This window comes from Tursiops truncatus, chromosome 15 (genome assembly GCF_011762595.2).
Source record: "Tursiops truncatus isolate mTurTru1 chromosome 15, mTurTru1.mat.Y, whole genome shotgun sequence".
NCBI classification, from domain to species: Eukaryota; Metazoa; Chordata; class Mammalia; order Artiodactyla; family Delphinidae; genus Tursiops; species Tursiops truncatus.
In genome coordinates this window covers 71,952,561-71,971,327 of record NC_047048.1, presented here as the reverse complement: position 1 = coordinate 71,971,327, position 18,767 = coordinate 71,952,561, and the positions used below count along the sequence as shown (strand labels likewise).

The following is an 18,767-nucleotide window of genomic DNA, read 5'->3' as shown; positions in this document are numbered from 1 at the left end:
GTATAAACATTTCCTGAATGGATAGATAGATGGGCTTGCCCACCCAGTTAGGAAGGCAGGGCGACATGATGGAGAAAAACTGGTTCTAGTGGCATGGCTCCCGGCTGTGAGTTTGGGCAGTCGTTTCCCCTCTTCTTGCCTTAGTTTTCTCATCTATTAAATGGTACCGTATTGGATAGCTATAAGGATACTAACTGTATTGTTAACTATTAATAACAGTGGCTTCTATTTATTTGAAGCTCACAATATACCAGATATTGTGCTGAGTGCTTTATATAAAGTGTCTGCTGAGGGCCTCTTGTCACCCCCCTGCTCTGGGCACTGGGATCTGGTGATAAAAAGTCTTGGCCACCGACCTCAGGAGTTCACAGGTGGGCAGAGAGACACGTCAACTGTCAGTGGCAACGCAGAGTGCAAGGAAGGGGGAGGTGGGCATTCAGGAGGTGTAGCCAGGGACTTGCCTCCCTACAGGAGAAGGCAAGAGACTTCCCCAGAGGAGGGGACATTTGAGTTGGGTCTCAAAGGCTAAGGAAAGGGGGTTTGGGAGCTCCCAGCAGAAAGAGCCCCACATGCTCAGGCCTGGAAGCTAGGCCGGCAGAAAGACCCCTGTCCATTCTGAGAATGGAGAGACTGGGCGTGGCCAGAGGCTGGAGCCAGAGAATGGCTGGAGTAGGTGGGGTGAGGTGAGTGTGCGGAAGCTCACTGGGCCTCTACAGGAAGGACCTCGGATGTCCTGTGAGCAGCCAGACATCTCCTGGAGACGACAGGGAGCCAGTGCAGGTTTTAGAGCAGAAGAGGAAGATGGTCAGCTGTGCAGTCCGCAGCAGTCACTCGGGCTGCTGGGGGAGGGTGGACGGGATGGGGGCAGCCTGGAGCAGGCAACAGACGGGAGGCTGTCGGGAAGACTCGGGCTTGGACATGTGCTGAGGGTACAGGGCAGGGTGGGGACGGGCAGGAGGAAGTACCAGGGAGGCTGACTGTGGTGCCTTCTGGGGAAGAGGCCCGGCACAGCCCTGCACGGAAGGGCTTGCTTCGTAAGGCAGTGAGCTCCCCGTCACCAGAAGTGTGGAAATGAGGCCTGGGTTCCTCTTGGATTGGGTAACTCCCGGGATCCTGTGCCACCTGTGTACTTAACAGATGCCACCAGGAACAAAGATTTTTGTGATGTCCATGGAGTCTCATAAGACAGCCCAGAGTATCAGGACCAGCCTAGCCCTAGGGAGGAAAACTTTCTCCCACCCCACCCCCCAATGCCAGGGCCCCTGTTTTACCCAGAAGTCCTCCAGCACCCTACGGAGGACCAAACATCCCCACCCCAATAAGGTCAAACCTCCAATCTCCACTTGGACGCCAAACAGATAATCAAAGAAACAGAGAAGGGCACCCTAACCTCATGCTCCCAATGGAGGTGAGTGGGCACGGGGCAGGGAGTGCGAGGCGACCGCCTCTGGCAGCCCTGACACCCCCCTCCGCTGGGCACACTCCCACCTGCTCACCCAGCCCCCCTCGACGTCCTGCCTGTCTTGGCCAGCTCGTAATTGGGATGATAAATCTTCCTGCCCAGCTGGCCAGCGCTAATCAGAGCCTGGTGTTTGGATGCAATTTAATTCCCTCGAGAGGAGGGAGGCGCTGAGGGGACGGTGGAGAAGAGGGTCCAGGCTCTGGTCCTCCCACCCTTGCACCACTGCAAGGAGGTACCTTCCAGCTGCCCCCCACCTCTCTGCCCCCCTTCCTCCCCCCTCTCCCCACTTCTCACTCTCCTTCCCACTCCTGCTCTTGTGACCCCACTTCTCTCTCTCTCTGTGACAGCCAAGGAGAACTTCAGAGTCCAGCTCCATTTGTTTCACAAATGAGAAAAGCTTGGTCCAGAGAGAGAGGCAGGAAGAGGGTCACACAGCTTGACTGCTCCCTAGATGGTGGGATCTGGGCGGGGGGAGCGTGAAACCCTCACAGAATTAGTCCATCCAGAGGTCTCAGTCTCTCCCTGTCGTCACCTCCACAGCATCCCAGCATAGTCAGGGGTGCCACAGACAGTGAAATCCATTCATTCGCTAAATCTTTAAGTACCTACTGTGTGCCGTGCACAGAGGGGCTGTGGATACAGCAGCAAACACAAGAGACCAAAATTCTGCTTACTTTCTGGTGAGGGAGATAGATGATGGGCAAGTTAAGTGAGTAAAAATATAGCGGGTGTTGGATAAGTGCTGTGGAGAAAAGTGGAGCAGGGAAGTGGGTAGCTGGTGGGATGACAAGGAACAAATTCAAATAAGGTCATCAGGGGAGGTCTCTCTGGGAAGACATCTGGGCAAAGATCTGAAGGAGGGAAAGGAGGAAACCTGGAGCAGACGGAAGGGGAGAGCCAGGTGAGGGACGAGGCCAGGGAGGAAGATCACAAGGGCCTTACGGGCATGTAGGTCTTGAGCTTATAGTCTGAGTTCCCAGGACTAGGGCAGTCAAGGAAAGCTTCCTGGAGCAGGCAGAGACATTTGTTTGGGGCCTTGAGGCAAGTCGGATTCTGGCAGCTGAAGATGGTCAGAAAGGCAGTACCATTGGATGGTTAAAACTCCCCTTTTGGACCCAGACCCAGGTTCCATTGATGGTTCCCTGTGAGACTTCGGGCAAGTTCTTTAGCCTCTCTGGGCCAGTTTCCTCATCAGCAAAACGGCAATAATTCAAATCCCTACTTCCCACGACGGTGGACAGGATGAAATGAGGCAGCACAGACCCTGGCCCAGGGCAGGTGCTCGATATGTGTTTGCTGGTGTCCTGGCAGGAGCATATCCCTAGGAGTTCCCTAACAGGGTCACCAGGCCAGGCCCCATCCCCCCTACACTTCCTACTGGCCTCTAGCCCTCCAAGTCCAGTTTGGTCCAGACACCCAGGTTAGGAACTGCTAGGAGGTGGGGGTCTTCCTTAGAAGGAATCCAGAATCTTACTATCTACAGCCTCCCCTCCCACCCCAGGACCTTTGCACACGCTGTTCCTACTGCCTGGGGCACACTTTCCTTCCCATCCCCTTCATCTGATTACTTCCTAGTTGGATGTCAGCCTAAAGGTCACCTACGCCAGGGCAAATATCCCTGCACCCCACCAGGGTAGGCACCCCTGCCTCATACTCTCACAGTCCTGGACTTTTTTCTCTCTACTTTTATCACAGTCTAGTGTGATATCTGTCCCTGCCGCTAGACCAAGAGGCCGTGTCGGTCTTGTTCAATGTAGTGTTCTTGGTACAAAGGAGGCGCTCAAACTGTAATAGTCAGCAAAACCCAGAAGTCTCGGTTTCAAATTGCCTGGTTCAATCCCCCGTCTGTTATACGTAAGGGATGCTGAGGCCCGAAGAAGGTTAAGGGGCCTGCCCACACAGCACAGCAGCTCTCCCACCCAAGCCTGCTCTCTTCCCAAGGCACCCGAGGAATTGCTCACCCTCCTCTGCCCCTCGGCCCCCCAGGGCTATACCTGCCATCTCCCCGGGTTAACGGTGAGCCGGCTCAGAGAGGAAGCACCGGGCTGAAGCACGTTTAATTTTAATTTAGGAATCGGTTAAGACTGCGGGCCTGCTCAGCTCTGGGTTGTCAATCAGCCTTCCTCAAGGCTGCATCAATTAGTTTAAAAATATTGAATGTAATTTTGCCTGACACAACATATTGCAGCTACTGCAAAATATAATTTATTTTAGAAGAAGAAATAATTAAACTAATTTGCATGTCAGTCAGCTGAACTGAAATGCCAAGGGAGGGGCGTGGGACCCATGGGGGATCCAGCCTCTGGACACAGCACCTGCCACTGGGCATTGGGTGAGGTCAGCCTGGGCCTCGGTCCGAGCAGTAGCTGCGTCTGGATGGACAAATATTCAGGCAGCAGGAGGGCCCACTGGCATTGCATCTAGACCACGCACTGGACTTAAGAGTCGGGAGACCTAGGACCCAACCTCAGTTCTGCCACTGACTTGCCTGTGGCTTTAGACAAAGTCTTGCCCCTTTCTGGGCCTCAGTTTCTCCATCTACAAAATGGGTTTAGGGAATTCCCTGGCAGTGCAGTGGTTAGGACTCTGTGCTTTCACTGCCGGGGCCCGGGTTCGATCCCTGGTCGGGGAACTCAGATCCTGCAAGCTGTGTGGCGCGGCCAAAAATTAAATTTAAAAAAAAATGGTTTTAACAAGACCTCCTCTATGGGTTGTTTTGAGGGTCCAATGATGTCATAGATAAGAAAGTTTGTTATAAATTGGAAAATCCTGCACAAAGAGGAATGTTAATTAATTGATGGATTTCTTATTTTATACTAGAAACATTTAAGTTGGTAAAAATTACGCATTATTATCAATTATTACAAATGATGCTAACTGTGATCGGGAGGGGTTTGGAGGAAGCCAATCAGAGGCGAGATACCCGGTTGGACCTCCCCCAGCACCTGCCAATCAACCCTAGGCAGTAGTTTGCAACACTTGCTATTGATACGTATTAGATTCACCTGGAGCTGTTAAACAAACCGTCAACGGGCTTCCCTGGTGGCGCAGTGGTTGAGAGTCCGCCTGCCGATGCAGGGGACACGGGTTCCCTGCGCGTCCGGAGCCTGTGCTCCGCAACGGGAGGGACCACAACAGTGAGAGGCCCGCGAACCGCCAAAAAAAAACAAAAACAAAAACATCAATGACCAAGGCTTGGGCTTAGAACATTTTAAAGGCTTCCCAGGCGATTCTAATAGCCAAGTTGAAGACTGCCACGATGTCAAGAGCACAGGATGCTGACTTAGGGCTGGACCACAAGCTCTGGGGGGTCCAGACCAGCTCCCAATTCAGGGGTCTGTGGGATAAGCTCTGTAGGTGGCAACTTTAGCGACGTAGAGGCACACCTCTCGGCTGCCCTGCCTCTCAGATCTGCCAAATCCTCACGCCAAAAAGGATTCAGGGCCTTCCCAAGAGGTGATCCATGACATTTGAAAGGAGGAGATAGGACAACAGCAAGACGGTAAGGTAAGGATGTTCTAACTAATCTTATTGTGACAAACATTGCAATATCTACATTTATTTTACACCTTAAACTTACACGGTGTTATATATCAATTACATCTCAATAAAGCTGGGGGAAAAAAGAGGTAGGAGAGGCCCAGCAGAACCCAGAGGAATGCTACAATAATGGGGGTCTCACCAGCAGTGGACCCAACCCTCCAGCAGAGTGTCTGCCCACTGAGGATCTTATCCTACTCTGAGGTCCCCCTTCTGCATGGCCCCATAGGACCCTGTCTCTCCCTCCAGCCCTGCACACCCCACCCGCTGCAGGGGAGGGGCCCTGGCCACCCCCTACCCTCCTTCTGCCTCAGTGGGGAGAGAGGTGCCTGATCCTGACAGCGGACCTCAACCTCCCCTCCGAAGCACCCCCCGGCTGGCTGTTTAAGTTCTCTGGCAAAACACTCTTAAAAATAACAGCTCACCCGAGATTCCCAGTCACGACTGCCATCTCCCACCCCCAGAAAATCCCCCACTAATCGCTGAAGCAGCAGATCTGGGTGAGCTGAGAAGATAAGGCGCCCCTGCCTAAGGGGAGCTCCAGAGGGGAGTCGGGGTCTGAGTTAATTAAGGACTCCCCCCCTCCCCCTGCTTCCTTTCCCTGACCCCCCGCAGGAGGTGGCTGCACCTGCCTCCCAATCTCCATTTCTCTTTTTATCAGCACAGGAGCAGCTGCAGTCAGCATCCAGTGGGGCCCTGAGTTCAGAGAAGGAAGCAGCCGCCCAGCCCCGACTTGCCCCCAAAACTCATGGGATTCCTGGCTGCCTGGAAGCTTCCAGGCTGCCCCCAAAATAGCTCCCTGTCAGCCGGGTCAGAGACCCAGCCTTCAGGTCACCGCTTGGAAGCGGGTAGTTTCCTCTCCCAGGGGATGTCCTTGATTTCACTGGCGGGTAGAACATGTCAGTAATGAACTCATGGCTAAGATAGCCAAGGACAGGGCACCAGTAAACACTCAGGGGTCTGGGTGGGGGGCTATAAAGGGCCAACATTCAGGGTGCTTCTCGGATGAGGTATCCCAACAGCCTAGGGTCACTGAGTGTCATTCAAGGATATCTGTTGATTTAACAAATCCTTATGTAACACTTATGTGCTACGTACACAGTTTTAAGTGCTTTGCACCTATTAACTCAATTTGTCCTCTTAACCAACCTGTTACTAGTAGCCCCATTTTGTAGGTAAGAAAACTGAGGCACAGAGAGCTCAAGTGACCTGGCATGGATCACACAGCTACTAAGTGACAGAGTTGAGATTGGAACCACTTGGCTCCCAAGTCCTTGCTCTTAATCTCTATGCGCTGTTCATTTTCCAGGTGTGGAAACTGATACCAGAGCGGGTCAAACACTGTGTCAGAGACAGAGCCATGCCTGAAATTCAAGACTCTTTCTGTCTAAATGTTTCCAGGCTTCATTCATTCATTCAACAAATCTATTAGAACCAGCTCTATGCCACATCCCACAATGCTGGGGACCCAGGGATTAATACAACAGAGGCCTTGACCTCAAAGACATTGCAGTTGGAGGAGTGGGGACTTTGTGGCTTTGCTGAGGACCTTGGCAAAGACCCACCTCCAGTGGACTTGTCTTGCCCTCTCATGATCAGGTCTTAAAAGAGCAGAGACAGCTTTAGTTGTCAGCTGATCAATTCTTTAAACTTCAGCATGTTTTTTAGTTTCCCTTATGCAATATGGGGATAGAAATTGTACCAAACCATAGGATTTCTGCAAGGATACCTGAAATAATGGATACGGATACTCCAGGAGAAATCTGTGCACTCCACGGTGATGGAATGGAGATGGCAATGTTGATTGTAGTGTTGTTGGAGGTGGGAGTGGGGGGTGGTGATGTGATAGTGATGTGGGTGATGATGGCGGGGGTCATGGTGTATTGGTGGGGCTGGTAATGGAAGTTGTGGTGGAGATGGTGGAGATAGTGAATGATTGGTGATGATGGTGGTAATATTGATGATGGTGGCCACAGGGGGGTGATGGTGGTGGTAAGGGTGGTGAGAGTGATGGCCTTAGTGTTTGTGATGATGGTAGAGATGGGGAAGGTGGTATTAGTCAATGCAGTGGTGGTGGCGGCAGCGATAATTCTAATGGTGATGGTATTGATAATCTAATGGTGATGGTAACAGGAGTGGTGATGGCATTGGTGATGGTGATAGTGGTGAGGATGGTGATGGTGGTACTGATAGTTATGTTGGTAGAGGTGGCAATAATAATGCTAATGGTGGTGATGGTTTAATGGTAGTAGTGGTACTAGTAATGGTGATGGTGAAGGTAGTAATGGTGGAGATGGTGACGGTGTTGGTGATGGTGATGGGGTGGTACTGGTGATTACGGTGATGGAGGTTGTGGTGATGGTGCCAGTGGTACCAGTGCTAATGGCAGTGGTGGTGGTGGCAATAGTGACAGTAATGGCAATGGTTACAGTAGTGATCTAATGGTGGTGATGATGATAGCAATGGTGGTGGTGGTGATGACCCAGTTAGCCAGACATCCTTGGTCCTGGTCCTAATATGAGCTTCATCAACCCACAGATCTCTCAGTGTGACCTCACTGCCTACTCTTGTCCTAGCAGTAGATGGGGGGGGGTTGTCTAAATCTCACACTTGATGCCTCCCACCCTACGGCTGTGCTCTTTTTACAGACAATCATGCCCAGCTATCCCGGGCATCCCTAAGGATCCGAATCCTGGATGTGAACGACAATCCCCCAGAGCTGGCCACACCCTACGAGGCAGACGTGTGTGAGGATGCCGAGCCAGGCCAGGTAGCACTGAGGGGCTGGGGACTGGGGGTCGCTGTCAGGACTGGCCAGGACACCCTCTACTCAAGCCCAGAGTGGGCTTGGCCTCACCTCCGCTCCCTGCCCCCTCCTCACCCTTCAGCTCATCCAGACCATCAGTGTGGTAGACAGAGACGAGCCCCAGGGCGGGCACCGCTTCTACTTCCGCCTGGTGCCCGAAGCTCCCAGCAGCCCTCATTTCTCTCTGCTCAACATCCAAGGTGAGTTATCTCAGAAAACCAAATCCTAGGATCCGTGGAGGGAGGGGCTTAGCCTCCCCAACCCCTTCCCATATTACAGAGGCGCCCAGAGGGCCAGCGGTGGGTCCAAGATCACACAGAAAGTCTGAGCCAAGCTGGAGATGTTACCCAGCCTGCGAGCCAGACCCTGAGGAACAAGCAGGAGGTGGGTTGGCTGAGTGGAGGAGGGCTTCCCCCAAGGATAGAGAATGGTAGATGGAAAGATACAGAGGGGGAATCCATGAGGAGTGGGGCAGTGGCCCAGCACCCAGGGTGGAAAGAGCCCCTGATCTAAGTGAAGATCGGAATAGCCACACGCACACACTCCCACCCCTCCGTTTACAAAGTGCTTTATCCCACTCGCGTTTCTCTTTACATCCTCACGGTCACCTTGGGAGGTGGTTTTCTTACCCCTCCCCCCATTGTGCAGGTGATGAGACTCTAAGAGGATAAGGGACCTACCCAGGGTCATATAGGGAGTCAGTGGTGAGGCTGGGACTCAAACCCACACCTATCTCGGTTCCAATGTACTTCCTGCTTGCTACCTTGAAAGCAAACTGCCCCTCCCATCCTGAGCTGATCCCATTGTGAGACCCACCCCTGCAAGTTCCCCTTCAGTGAGAAGTTGAGGTCTGAACCTTTGAGGAGTAGACTGGGGGACAGGGTGGTCAATGGACTGGGAGTGAGGGACCTGGGTCCCAGCCCAGGCTCAGTTGAAGGCTTTCTATGCAACCCTAATGCCTGCCTCAGTTTCATCATCTGTAAAATGGGGCTGAAGATGCCGGCCAGGCAGCTAGGTGGTCCCAGTGAGATGTGGGTTACAGAGGTATATTGTCAGTACCTAGAACATGGCCTTTCCTTCATTCAGCAATTATTTGTTGACCATTTATTGAAATACAGTCCCTACATGTCAGGCACTGTTCTAGGTCCTGAAAATGCAGCCGCATGCAAGACAAAATCCCTGCCTTCATGGAGTTTATATTCTAGAGAGGGGAAACAGAAATTAAACAAATGAATATTATGATGGGGTTAGTAAGTGGCTGGCAGGGAGGAATAATGCAATCTTCACGAGTCTGGACTTTGTTCTATTCAGTGCTGGACCCTGGGTGCCTGGCACATAGTAGGTATTCAAAAATATGTGTTAGGGAATTCCCTGGCAGTCCACTGGTTAGGACTCCAAGCTTCCACTGCAGGGGGCACGGGTTTGATCCCTGATCGGGGAACTAAGATCCCGCAAGCCACGTGGCGTGGCCAGAGAAAAACATATAAACAAAAGAGCGTTAGACAAAACAGGAGGAAATAAAGCAAGGCAAGAGTAGAAGCTGTTTTAAATAAGGTGATCTAGGAAGGCCTCTCTGAAGGAATCAATAGTGAGTAGGGATCTAAAGGAAGTGAGGGGCTGAATGATCCAAGTGCAAGAAACAGCAAATGCAAAGACCCTGAGGTGGGAACAGGCTTGGGACGTTCAAGACCTGCATAGTTGGGGTGAGTGAGTGACAGGACTGGAGGAGATGCAGTCAGAGAGGTACTAGGGGCCAGATCACGTGGGTTCCTTCTGATCCTGTTCCAGGTCTGGTATCACCCCCAAGACCTTGACACCCCTTCCCTCAGTGGCTTCTGAAGCCAGACCCATCTGTATTTCCAGGAGTAATATTAAAAATATTTAACAACCAGTGCAGCTCAGATAATCAATCAGAAAGGACCCTGGTCATAAATAATCTGGAGTAGGACCATGGAGCCTCTGCTGAGCCAGGCTTGAACCCCTTAGCGACTTGATCGTGTTAAAGTTGGGGGTGTGCTTGAGAGAGAGGCTGAGGCAGCAGGGAAGGACTTGGGGGACTCAGAGTCATGGCTATTTAAACCTCTTTGGAAGTAGTTCAGCATTTTAAGAACTTTTAACGACTAGTGCTGCCCTGATTGCTCACTGTGGCAGTGGTACCCCAAGCTGAGCGCCGGAGACACAAATAGCCCTGGACTGACCTCACCAAGTTCACAATCTTTCCAACCCGAGGGGCCTGAGGTTCTGCCCCAGCTGCCTCTCTTTGACGGGGGCTGGGGGCTGGGGGCTGGGTTGGCCACCAGGGCTCCCATCCGGCGTGACCAGCTGCGTACAAGCCCTGGGAGCAAGGCCGGCAGCAGCGTGCTGAGGCCGGCACTGCCAGGAAAGGGCTCCTCCTCCAGTACCCCGGCCCCTCCCACGGTGTGCCAAGCCCCCTCCTCCTCACCATATAAATATCCCAGTTGACAAACGGCTACCCCAACCCATCTGTTTCTTTGTACAAATTTGTAGCCAGTTTGGAAACGTGATTTATAAATATTGCTTTTGCAGCCAGGATTGACACTGATGTATGTCAGGCCAGATGGATGAATGCAGTGCTGGGCGCAGATCCTGCCTAGAAGGGTGGGGTAGGGGCCTGGGGTGGCCACTGGCTTCCCCAAATGAAGCCAGCTGCTGCCCAGGAGGGCAGCTGAGAGGGAAAGACATGGTGCTCAGGGATTTCCTCTTATGGGGTGAAAGAGTAGCAGGAACCAGAGCTCTCCAGACATATGGTTCCACGACCAAAGACAGCAACCCTGAGAAACAAATATGTCCTCTCCTCTCCTCTCCTCTGTTCCTGCTTGGGAATTAGAGGCTGAGTCAGAGCCATCCACTCATTTTTCAAATCTGTCCACTTCTCTGTGCCTCCACTACCACTCTTATTTCACATCTAGAACACACAGTAGCTTCCTAACTGGTCTTCCACGTCCACTGTTGTATTTTAGATTAGAGGCTCCCTTGCTTAGAAGGTAGGCTTAGCAAAGGCAGGGACCATGTCTGTCTTGTTCACTGCTGTATCCTCAGGGGCTAGAATAATCCTGACCTGTAGAGGGTGTTTAATTAGTATTCGCTATTGAATAGAGGGATGATATGCCACTAGGTTGCTTCTTTGCCCATCAATCGATGGCCTCCTGTTGCCTTTAAGAAAATCACCCAATTCCTTACCATGGCCTCTAAGACTTGCTATTATGAGCCCTTGCCTCCCCCTCCAGCCTCTCCTTGACTCGCTCTAGTCATCATCCTTATCCCTCCAGCCGCAAAGGACTGCTCTCAGTTCCCTGAGTTCCTATGCCTCTTCTAACCTCAGGACCTTTGCATGGACTATTCCCTCCCCTAGAATTCATTGTTCAGGGCTCACAATAATATCATTTCTTCCAAAAAGTTCTCCCTGATCCCCCAGACTGGTCAGATCCTCTGTTAGATGCTCTTCCTATACTTTTCCTTCTTAGCACTCACCATGGTTTGCAATTGTACACTAAATTGTGAGCTTATTTGATTAACCTTTGTCCCTCGCATCAGAATACAAGGCCAGATCCAGGACTATGGTTGATTTAGCTCCCCATTATTCCCCACGCCCCATGACTAGCATGGTGCCAAGCACAGAGTAGTTACTCAATAAAGATTTATTGGATGGATGGATGGATGGACGGAGGATTCGATGGGTGGCTGGAAACGGTAGCTATGCCACCAATTCACGGGATAAATTCAGACAAGTCCCTTCTCTCTGAGCCTCAACGTCCTTGTATGTAAAATGGGAATGATGTTACAACTCTTGGTGGTTGTGAGGATTAAACATTTCTAGGTATTTAAAGTATCTACCCAGTCCTCGATACATAAGAAGTATGCGGCCAGTGCAAAGGAGCCCCACGCCGTTCCTTCTTTTCCTCATCTTGCCCTTGAGCCTTTCTTTCCCAGGGGAAGGCAGATGTTGTCACAGCTCGGTTGACTCACCCTTTGGCAGGAGGGCTAGAGTTCAAGCCGGAGCTCGAGGAGCTGACCCAGGACCACCAGTTACCCTAAAAGATGTGGTTCGTTCAAGCATCATTCTTCAAGGCTGGCTCAGTGCCAGGGAAGAGACAGGCACACGCTACCTTAACACAGCATGACAAGTGCTGTAACAGAAGCGTGCGTGGCGCCTGCACAGTCAGAGCAGGGAGGGGGAAGCCATAAATCCTTCCTTCCCAGGGAAGCGTAGAAAGGAGGCCACAGAAAAGAGGTGACATTTAGCTGGAGCATGACGGATGAGGGATTCGCCCAGGCAAGGAAGTGGAGAGGGTGTTCCAGCTAGCAGGAACTTAGTGAAAAAAGGCAGGGCAGCCTAGACAGAGCGCGGGCGTGGGGTGTAGCACGTGGGGGTGGGGCATGAAAAAATTAACAACCAGCATTCACGCAGCATTTCTACGTGTTAGGAACTGTTCTAAGGGTTATGTGCTAATTACACTGTTTAATCCTCACACCTACGTGATGCTATTTTCCTCCATTTCGGATGAGGAAACTGAGATCCAGGGAAGCTAAATGAGTTTCCCAAGCTGGTAAATGACCAACTCAGCATTAGTTATTAACATTTTAATGGAAACTTTCAAAGATGTATACAAGTAGATAAAATAACACAATGAACTCCTATGTGCCCATCACATGAGCTTTAACCCATGACCAGTCTTGTTTCAGCTGGACCTCCAGTCCACTTCACAGGTGTGCCCAAGGTCACGAGTCGGCCCTTCCAAGGGCTCTTCTTCCTGCATTGTGTTCATGATGGGGAAGGCCAGGCAGGCGCACTGAATTGGGGGCTGCGGGGAAGAGGCTGAGTTAACTGGGACCGCAAAGCTGGGGAAGGGACCCAGGCTGTCAAAGTCTGAGGTCAGGGAGACCAGCCTGAAGCCTGCGAGGGCAGAGAGAAGGACTCAGGAGGGAGGCCTGGGCCCCCAGCGGGAAGCGGGACCCCTTTTGTGGAGCTGGCTGTCAAGGATGGGAGCAGCAGGGAGCTGGGCTCTGAGTACTTCTCGACTACCGCATTGGCAGCCACCAGAATGACAGAGGGTCAGTGATGGCCTGGCCCATGCAGGAGAGGCGTGGAGGGGTCACCGGGGCGGGGGAGCCCGTGCTCTATACCCACCCCCCGAGTCCTGACTGGCACTCCCAGCAGGAGGCCGAAGCAGTGCGATGAGTATGACTCATGTGAGTTCACTGTTCCCTCTGGCCATTATGCATCAAAAGGAAAGAGACCGGTGAGGTGACCTTGGTACCCTGGGGCGTCCCCATCAGGCCCCAAGGGGCATGCCCCCGGCCCTCCAGGCTCAGCTCTTAAAGAGACTCCTGACAGAACCATGCCTCGGCCAAAGGCAGGTGCCAGCCCATGTTCCCCGTCTTCTCTGATGACCCAGAGCTTGTCAGTGCCCAGGAAGCCACAACCCAAGGACCACAGGACCCCAGGATCAGGATGCATTGGACAGCTGGGGTGGAATCTGAGAGAAAAAAAGGCTGTTGAGACAAAAGGCAAAAACAATTTTCATGATATAGCCGGGGACAGGACCTTGGCACCACTGGGGACAAAATCTTGGAATAGCTGAAAACAGAATTTTGAGACAGCTGGGAATAGAAGCTTAGGACAGCTAAGGACAGAACTGAGGGCTCTATGGCTGGGGACAGGACCTTCAGGCAGCTGGGGGCAGAATTTGGGGAGAGTCGGTCACAGAATTTTAGGAGATCAGGGAATAGACCCATGGGTCAGCTGGGAGACAGTAGCTGGGGGCAGAGTGAGGGAAATCCCGAGGTGGAATTGGGAGGTGACTGGGACGGGGGAGGCCGAACCCAAGTCACACACCACTCCGTTTCTTCGAAGCAGACAATACAGCCGCGGTGCACACGCAGCACATGGGCTTCAACCGGCAGGAGCAGGACGTGTTCTTCCTGCCCATCCTGGTGGTGGACAGTGGGCCGCCCACGCTGAGCAGCACGGGGACGCTCACCATCCGCATCTGTGGCTGCGACAGCTCCGGCGCCATCCAGTCCTGCAACACCACGGCCTTTGTCGTGGCCACCTCCCTCAGCCCTGGAGCCCTCATCGCCCTCTTGGTCTGTGTCCTCATCCTGGTCGGTAAGTCCACCAAGAGCCAGCCCCCCCCGCCCGACTGGCCCCCATCCTTGGGCCCTGGATGTCCTTCCTGAGGTGCCTCCATGGGGGTCTCACTTTCCCTCCCCATCCTAGGAAGGGCTGGCTCGATTGATGTCCAGGTTCTAACCTGCAGCTCCTACGAGAAGCCTCCTAAGTACGGAGCAGCCCTACCACCAACTCCAGAAGGTGTCAGCCCCCAGCTGAGACTAAGTTCATGCTGGCCAACCCTCTACATGGCCCAAAGTCTCTCTAATTTTGAAAAACCAAGCCTATTTTTTAACATTCTCTCATGTCTATTGTCCTATTTTAGTCTTCATGTAGTACTTTTAGTAAAAAAAGGGCTCTTGGGAACCTCACAACCCCTCAGCCAGATGTATCATCCCCATTTTTTAGATGACAAAACTGAGGCTCAGAGTCGTTAAGTGGCTTGCAAAAGGGGACCCAGTTCATCTTCTGACTTGAAATCAGGTCTTTTCACCCTGTGTTCCCTGCTCCTTTAACTACTCCACCTGCTGGGAATCTAAACTGGGGGCAAGACTTTGAGGCAGCTGGAGTAAAACCTTAAGACACTTGGGGAGGGGGCAAAAATCTACTCAGGTATCAGTTCCACCAGCAGCCAGTTGAACCCCCCAGAGTGTCCCCAGGGAAGAGGTCAATTTTTTCAGGAGCTAAACTGGATTCAGGTGGCCGCAATGCCGCCTCTCACTGTTAAAGCAGAAAGGCCTCACCTCAGTCCTGACTACTGGACAACAGTCAGAGCTGGAGGAACTCCAGGGAGGGCCAGATGGCAGGTCCCAGGTTTGCTCAGTTCCCTGGGAGATTCAGCTGCCTCCCACGCCTCACCACCCACCCCTGGGACCTGCGGAGGTCCTGGGCAGGCCCCTCCTAGCTGGGAGCCCCCCCCCCCTCCTCTCCACTCCCCAGCCCGTGGCTCAGAAACCCTTTTTCCAGAGGATGCACTTTACAGCGGTTTCATTTTCCGAGGCAGTGCAAACAAATTTCTGCCTAATTGCCCACAAACGAAGAAAGTGCACATCAGTGCTCTAAAGGTGACGGGCGGAATCACTGATCAGGCCTGGCACATCTGTCTCCTGCCGCCCGCGCTTCCCACCATCTGCTCTCACGGGCACCCCCCTCCGCAGCTCCCGGCCTCCAGCTTCAGAAGCCGACCATCCATCTTTCCCACTTCTCTCCTGACACCTTTCCTCCCTCCCAACCTGTCCCTGGATCCCACCTCCTTCCCGGTCATGATCCACCTTGTTAGGTCGTGAGCCAGCACCCTGCCCCATGGCCCTCGCAGCTGGTTCTGCCCACTGGCCTGGCCTGAGCTGTTTGGAGCTGCAAGAAGAATCCAGTGCCTGAAAGGATACCCAACACATGTCTGTCCATCCATCCACCCACCTATCCATTTAATTCTCTCATTTGCTCATCGGTTCCTAATTTATCCGTCCAGTGAGTACCCCCACCCATGTGCTAAATTATTCTAGGCACTGGGATTCATCAGTGAAAGAAAGATACAAAAAGCCCTGAGTAACTGGAAAGTTGGAGTTGCCATCGCTGAGACTGGGAGACTGAGGGTGGGAAGGGGGAAAGATTATTCTTTCAAATTTGGACACATTAAGTTTGAGATTCTCCTGGTCAACCCCGGGGACTTGCTAGAGAGGAAACTGGATGTACAATCTAGACTTCAGGGGAGAAGTCCAGGCTGGAGACTGCAATATGGGAGTTGTCAGCCTCTAAACGGAATTTAAAGCCACGAGACAAGGAAAGCGACAAGAGAGGGGGTGTGGAAAAAAGACCAAGGACTGAGTCCTGGGACATCTGATGTTAAGAAGTCAGAGAGGAGAGGAGAAGAGAAGCTTGCTTATGAGGTTGAGAACGAGTTATCAGTGAGGTGGGAGGAAGAAGAGTATGCAGAGTCCTGGGAGGCAAGTGAAGAAAGCCAAAAAGATCTGCTCATCCTTGCATCACCCAGGTCTCCATCCAATTCTTCATTCCGTCATTCATTCAACAAGCATGGTTCTCTTGCTTACTGCATGCCAGGCACCACTCTCGGGGAACGTTCCCCAGGTCCCCGAGGGCAGTTCACAGTGTGTATTTTGAGGCGGAGTGAGACTGACATCTTAACATGGCAGGTCTGTGCTATGAATGAGCAGCGACTTTCAAACCTGAGCTGCCTGGGCATTACCTGCAGGCCTTATTGAAACAGACTGCTGGGCCCCACCCAGTAGATCTAGGACAGGACCTGAGAATTTGCATTTCTAACAAGTTCCCAGGAGATGCTGATGCTGGTCCAGGGTCCGAACCAGGGGATAGAGAGGAACCCCTCATCAGGGGAGCTTGGAGGTGATATCCTGAACCCGGCCTTGAGCTCTCAGGGAAGGGCTCCTGCAGGAGATATCTGGACCAGAGACCCAGAGGGCGAATAGGGTGATCAGGGCTTCTGGAGTGGACAGAGGAGGGCAAGGGTGAAAGAGAGGTCGGGGTCAAGGACATTTCACTCCCCCCAGACCTCAGCTGCCCCATTCCCATCGCCACCCCCCAGCACCCAGAGACCTCAGGGGGATGTATCTCTTCATAGAGTTAAGGATGGAGACCTCAGAGTTTGGGTCCAGCCCTCAACACCCATGAAATCTCTTAACACTGCTCTCTGTCCCCACCCCACCCCCAGTGGTGGTATAGGCTTGATTTGCACACCTCCCAAGATGGGCAGCTCACTACCTATCCAGATAGCCAGCTACGGTCTGACTGTGAGAAAGGTATTGTTGCACAGAAATCTAGGAAATTTGCATGAGCATTTAGGCTGAGCCAGCTCTGCTGGGGAGGAGGGGAAGGGTGGTCCCCGGACTGCCCTGGGGGGGCGCTGCCCTCACGCGCCTCCTTCTGTCTCCCGCACAGTGCTGGTGCTGCTGATACTCACCCTCAGGCGCCACCACAAGAGCCACCTGAGCTCGGACGAGGACGAGGACATGCGGGACAACGTCATCAAATACAACGACGAGGGGGGCGGCGAGCAGGACACCGAAGCCTACGACATGTCGGCACTGCGAAGCCTCTACGACTTCGGCGAGCTCAAGGGCGGCGGCGACGGCGGCGGCGGCGGCGGCGGCGGCGGCGGCGGCGGCGGCGGCGGCGGCGTGGGCCCGGGCGGGGGCCCGGGGAGCCCCCCGCAGGCCCGTCTGCCTTCGGAACACCACTCGCTGCCGCAGGGGCCGCCGAGCCCCGAGCCGGACTTCTCGGTGTTCAGGGACTTCATCAGCCGCAAGGTGGCGCTGGCGGACGGGGACCTGTCGGTGCCGCCCTACGACGCCTTCCAGACCTACGCCTTCGAGGGCGCGGACTCGCCAGCCGCCTCGCTCAGCTCGCTGCACAGCGGCTCGTCGGGCTCCGAGCAGGACTTTGCCTATCTCAGCAGCTGGGGTCCCCGCTTCCGGCCCCTGGCCGCCCTCTACGCCGGCCACCGCCCAGAAGGCGAGGCCCCGGCCTCCTAGCCCGCCCTCCCTGCAGCCCAGGACCCAACTGGACCCCAGGACAAAGCACGTCCCCTGCTCACCCCCTTCCCCCAACCCTCCCAGGGCGGCGGGACAGGAGGGGGACCTTGTTCGGGCAGCGGACTCCCCGACGGCATCCCTCCCCTGGGGGGGCGGGGGGGCGGGGGGGGGGTTGGGCAGCTTTTGCCCAGAAGTGCGGGAATTATGACCAACATCATTAAAACTGCAGCGAGAACGGGCACTGCGTGGCTCTGGGGTTAGACAGGGAGAGAGGGTGGTGTGGATCCCTCCTGGCTTAGGGGAGAAGCTGGGGGGAGGATGCTGCAGAAGTGCCAGCCCAGGAATGCCCCATCAGCGTTAAGAGGAAAGAAGGGCTGTTCGTTTACTAAGCGCCTACTGTGTGCTGGGCCTGTACAAAGACCATCTTAGTCATCACACAAACCTTGAGGTGGGGCCCTGCAGGTAACAGTTGGAGAAAGCCACCCAGAGAAGTGGCTGGGACCTGTCCAAGGACACCTTGCCTGTGTACCGTGGCGCCACAGCACTTACCGGCTACCTGGCCTTGGGCAAGTTACCTCTCTTCTCTGGGCCTCAGTTTCCTCCTGTGTCAAACGAGGCAAATAGCTGAACCTACCTCGAAGAGTCTTGAGGATAAAAAGGCTTCGTATGTGTCAAGTGGTTAGGACAGTGCCTGGCACATAGTAGGTGCTCAATAAATGTTAGCCTTTGATACTGTTATTATCTTTGTTGTTATTAGAAGCCCAGCATGTCTGCCTCCCGGATCTGAGCTCTCTCCCCCTTTTCCCAACATCTCCAAGGATATAGAAAACCTGACTATTGGTGTTGCTTCTGCTCTGAGTCGGGGATAGGGACGTTCCCAGAAATTGGAGAGCCTTCCGGTGTCTCAGGCGACACTGGAATAGGACACCTGGCAGGCGTGTGATGACAGACCAAGAGATGACAAGGTGGGCAGCTCCAGGACTTGGATGAAGTGGGAGGGTTGATGGGAGATGGAAGGGTCAGAAGCCACTGAGTGTGATGGGGACCTTATCTGTTTGTTCTGGGAACCCAGCAGTTTCCCCATCCATGGACCCAAGTTAAGAACCCCAGGGCTAAGTCACCACTAAGAGCCTCCAGCTCTGAAACCATTGGATTATAAGATACAGGTTATTTGTCCTCCTGCCCCACACCCAAGTGATTAATTCATTCTACATTGATTGGCTGTGAATTCCAGCTCCTGCTAGGTGAGCATCCTTCATCAAGGTTCTCAACTGCTGAAGCCTCAGTTTCCTCATCTGTAAAATGGGGCTAATGATAGCC

The 18,767-nt window shown here is 53.4% G+C and overlaps 1 protein-coding gene across 1 annotated transcript; it reads left to right on the top strand.

The window, feature by feature from the left end:
• Positions 1–13,673: 13,673 nt before the first annotated feature.
• Positions 13,674–17,028, top strand: CDH22 (cadherin 22). The gene is made up of 3 exons (XM_073793321.1): positions 13,674–13,938; positions 16,628–16,715; positions 16,855–17,028. The coding sequence occupies exons 1-2, from the start codon at positions 13,716–13,718 to the stop codon at positions 16,636–16,638; spliced, it is 234 nt and encodes a 77-aa protein (XP_073649422.1). The 5' UTR covers positions 13,674–13,715; the 3' UTR covers positions 16,639–16,715; positions 16,855–17,028.
• Positions 17,029–18,767: the final 1,739 nt, after the last annotated feature.

Excerpts from the sequence above, each read along its gene's own strand:
- CDH22 (XM_073793321.1), top strand. The coding sequence starts at position 13,716 with ATGGGCTTCAACCGGCAGGAGCAGGACGTGTTCTTCCTGCCCATCCTG.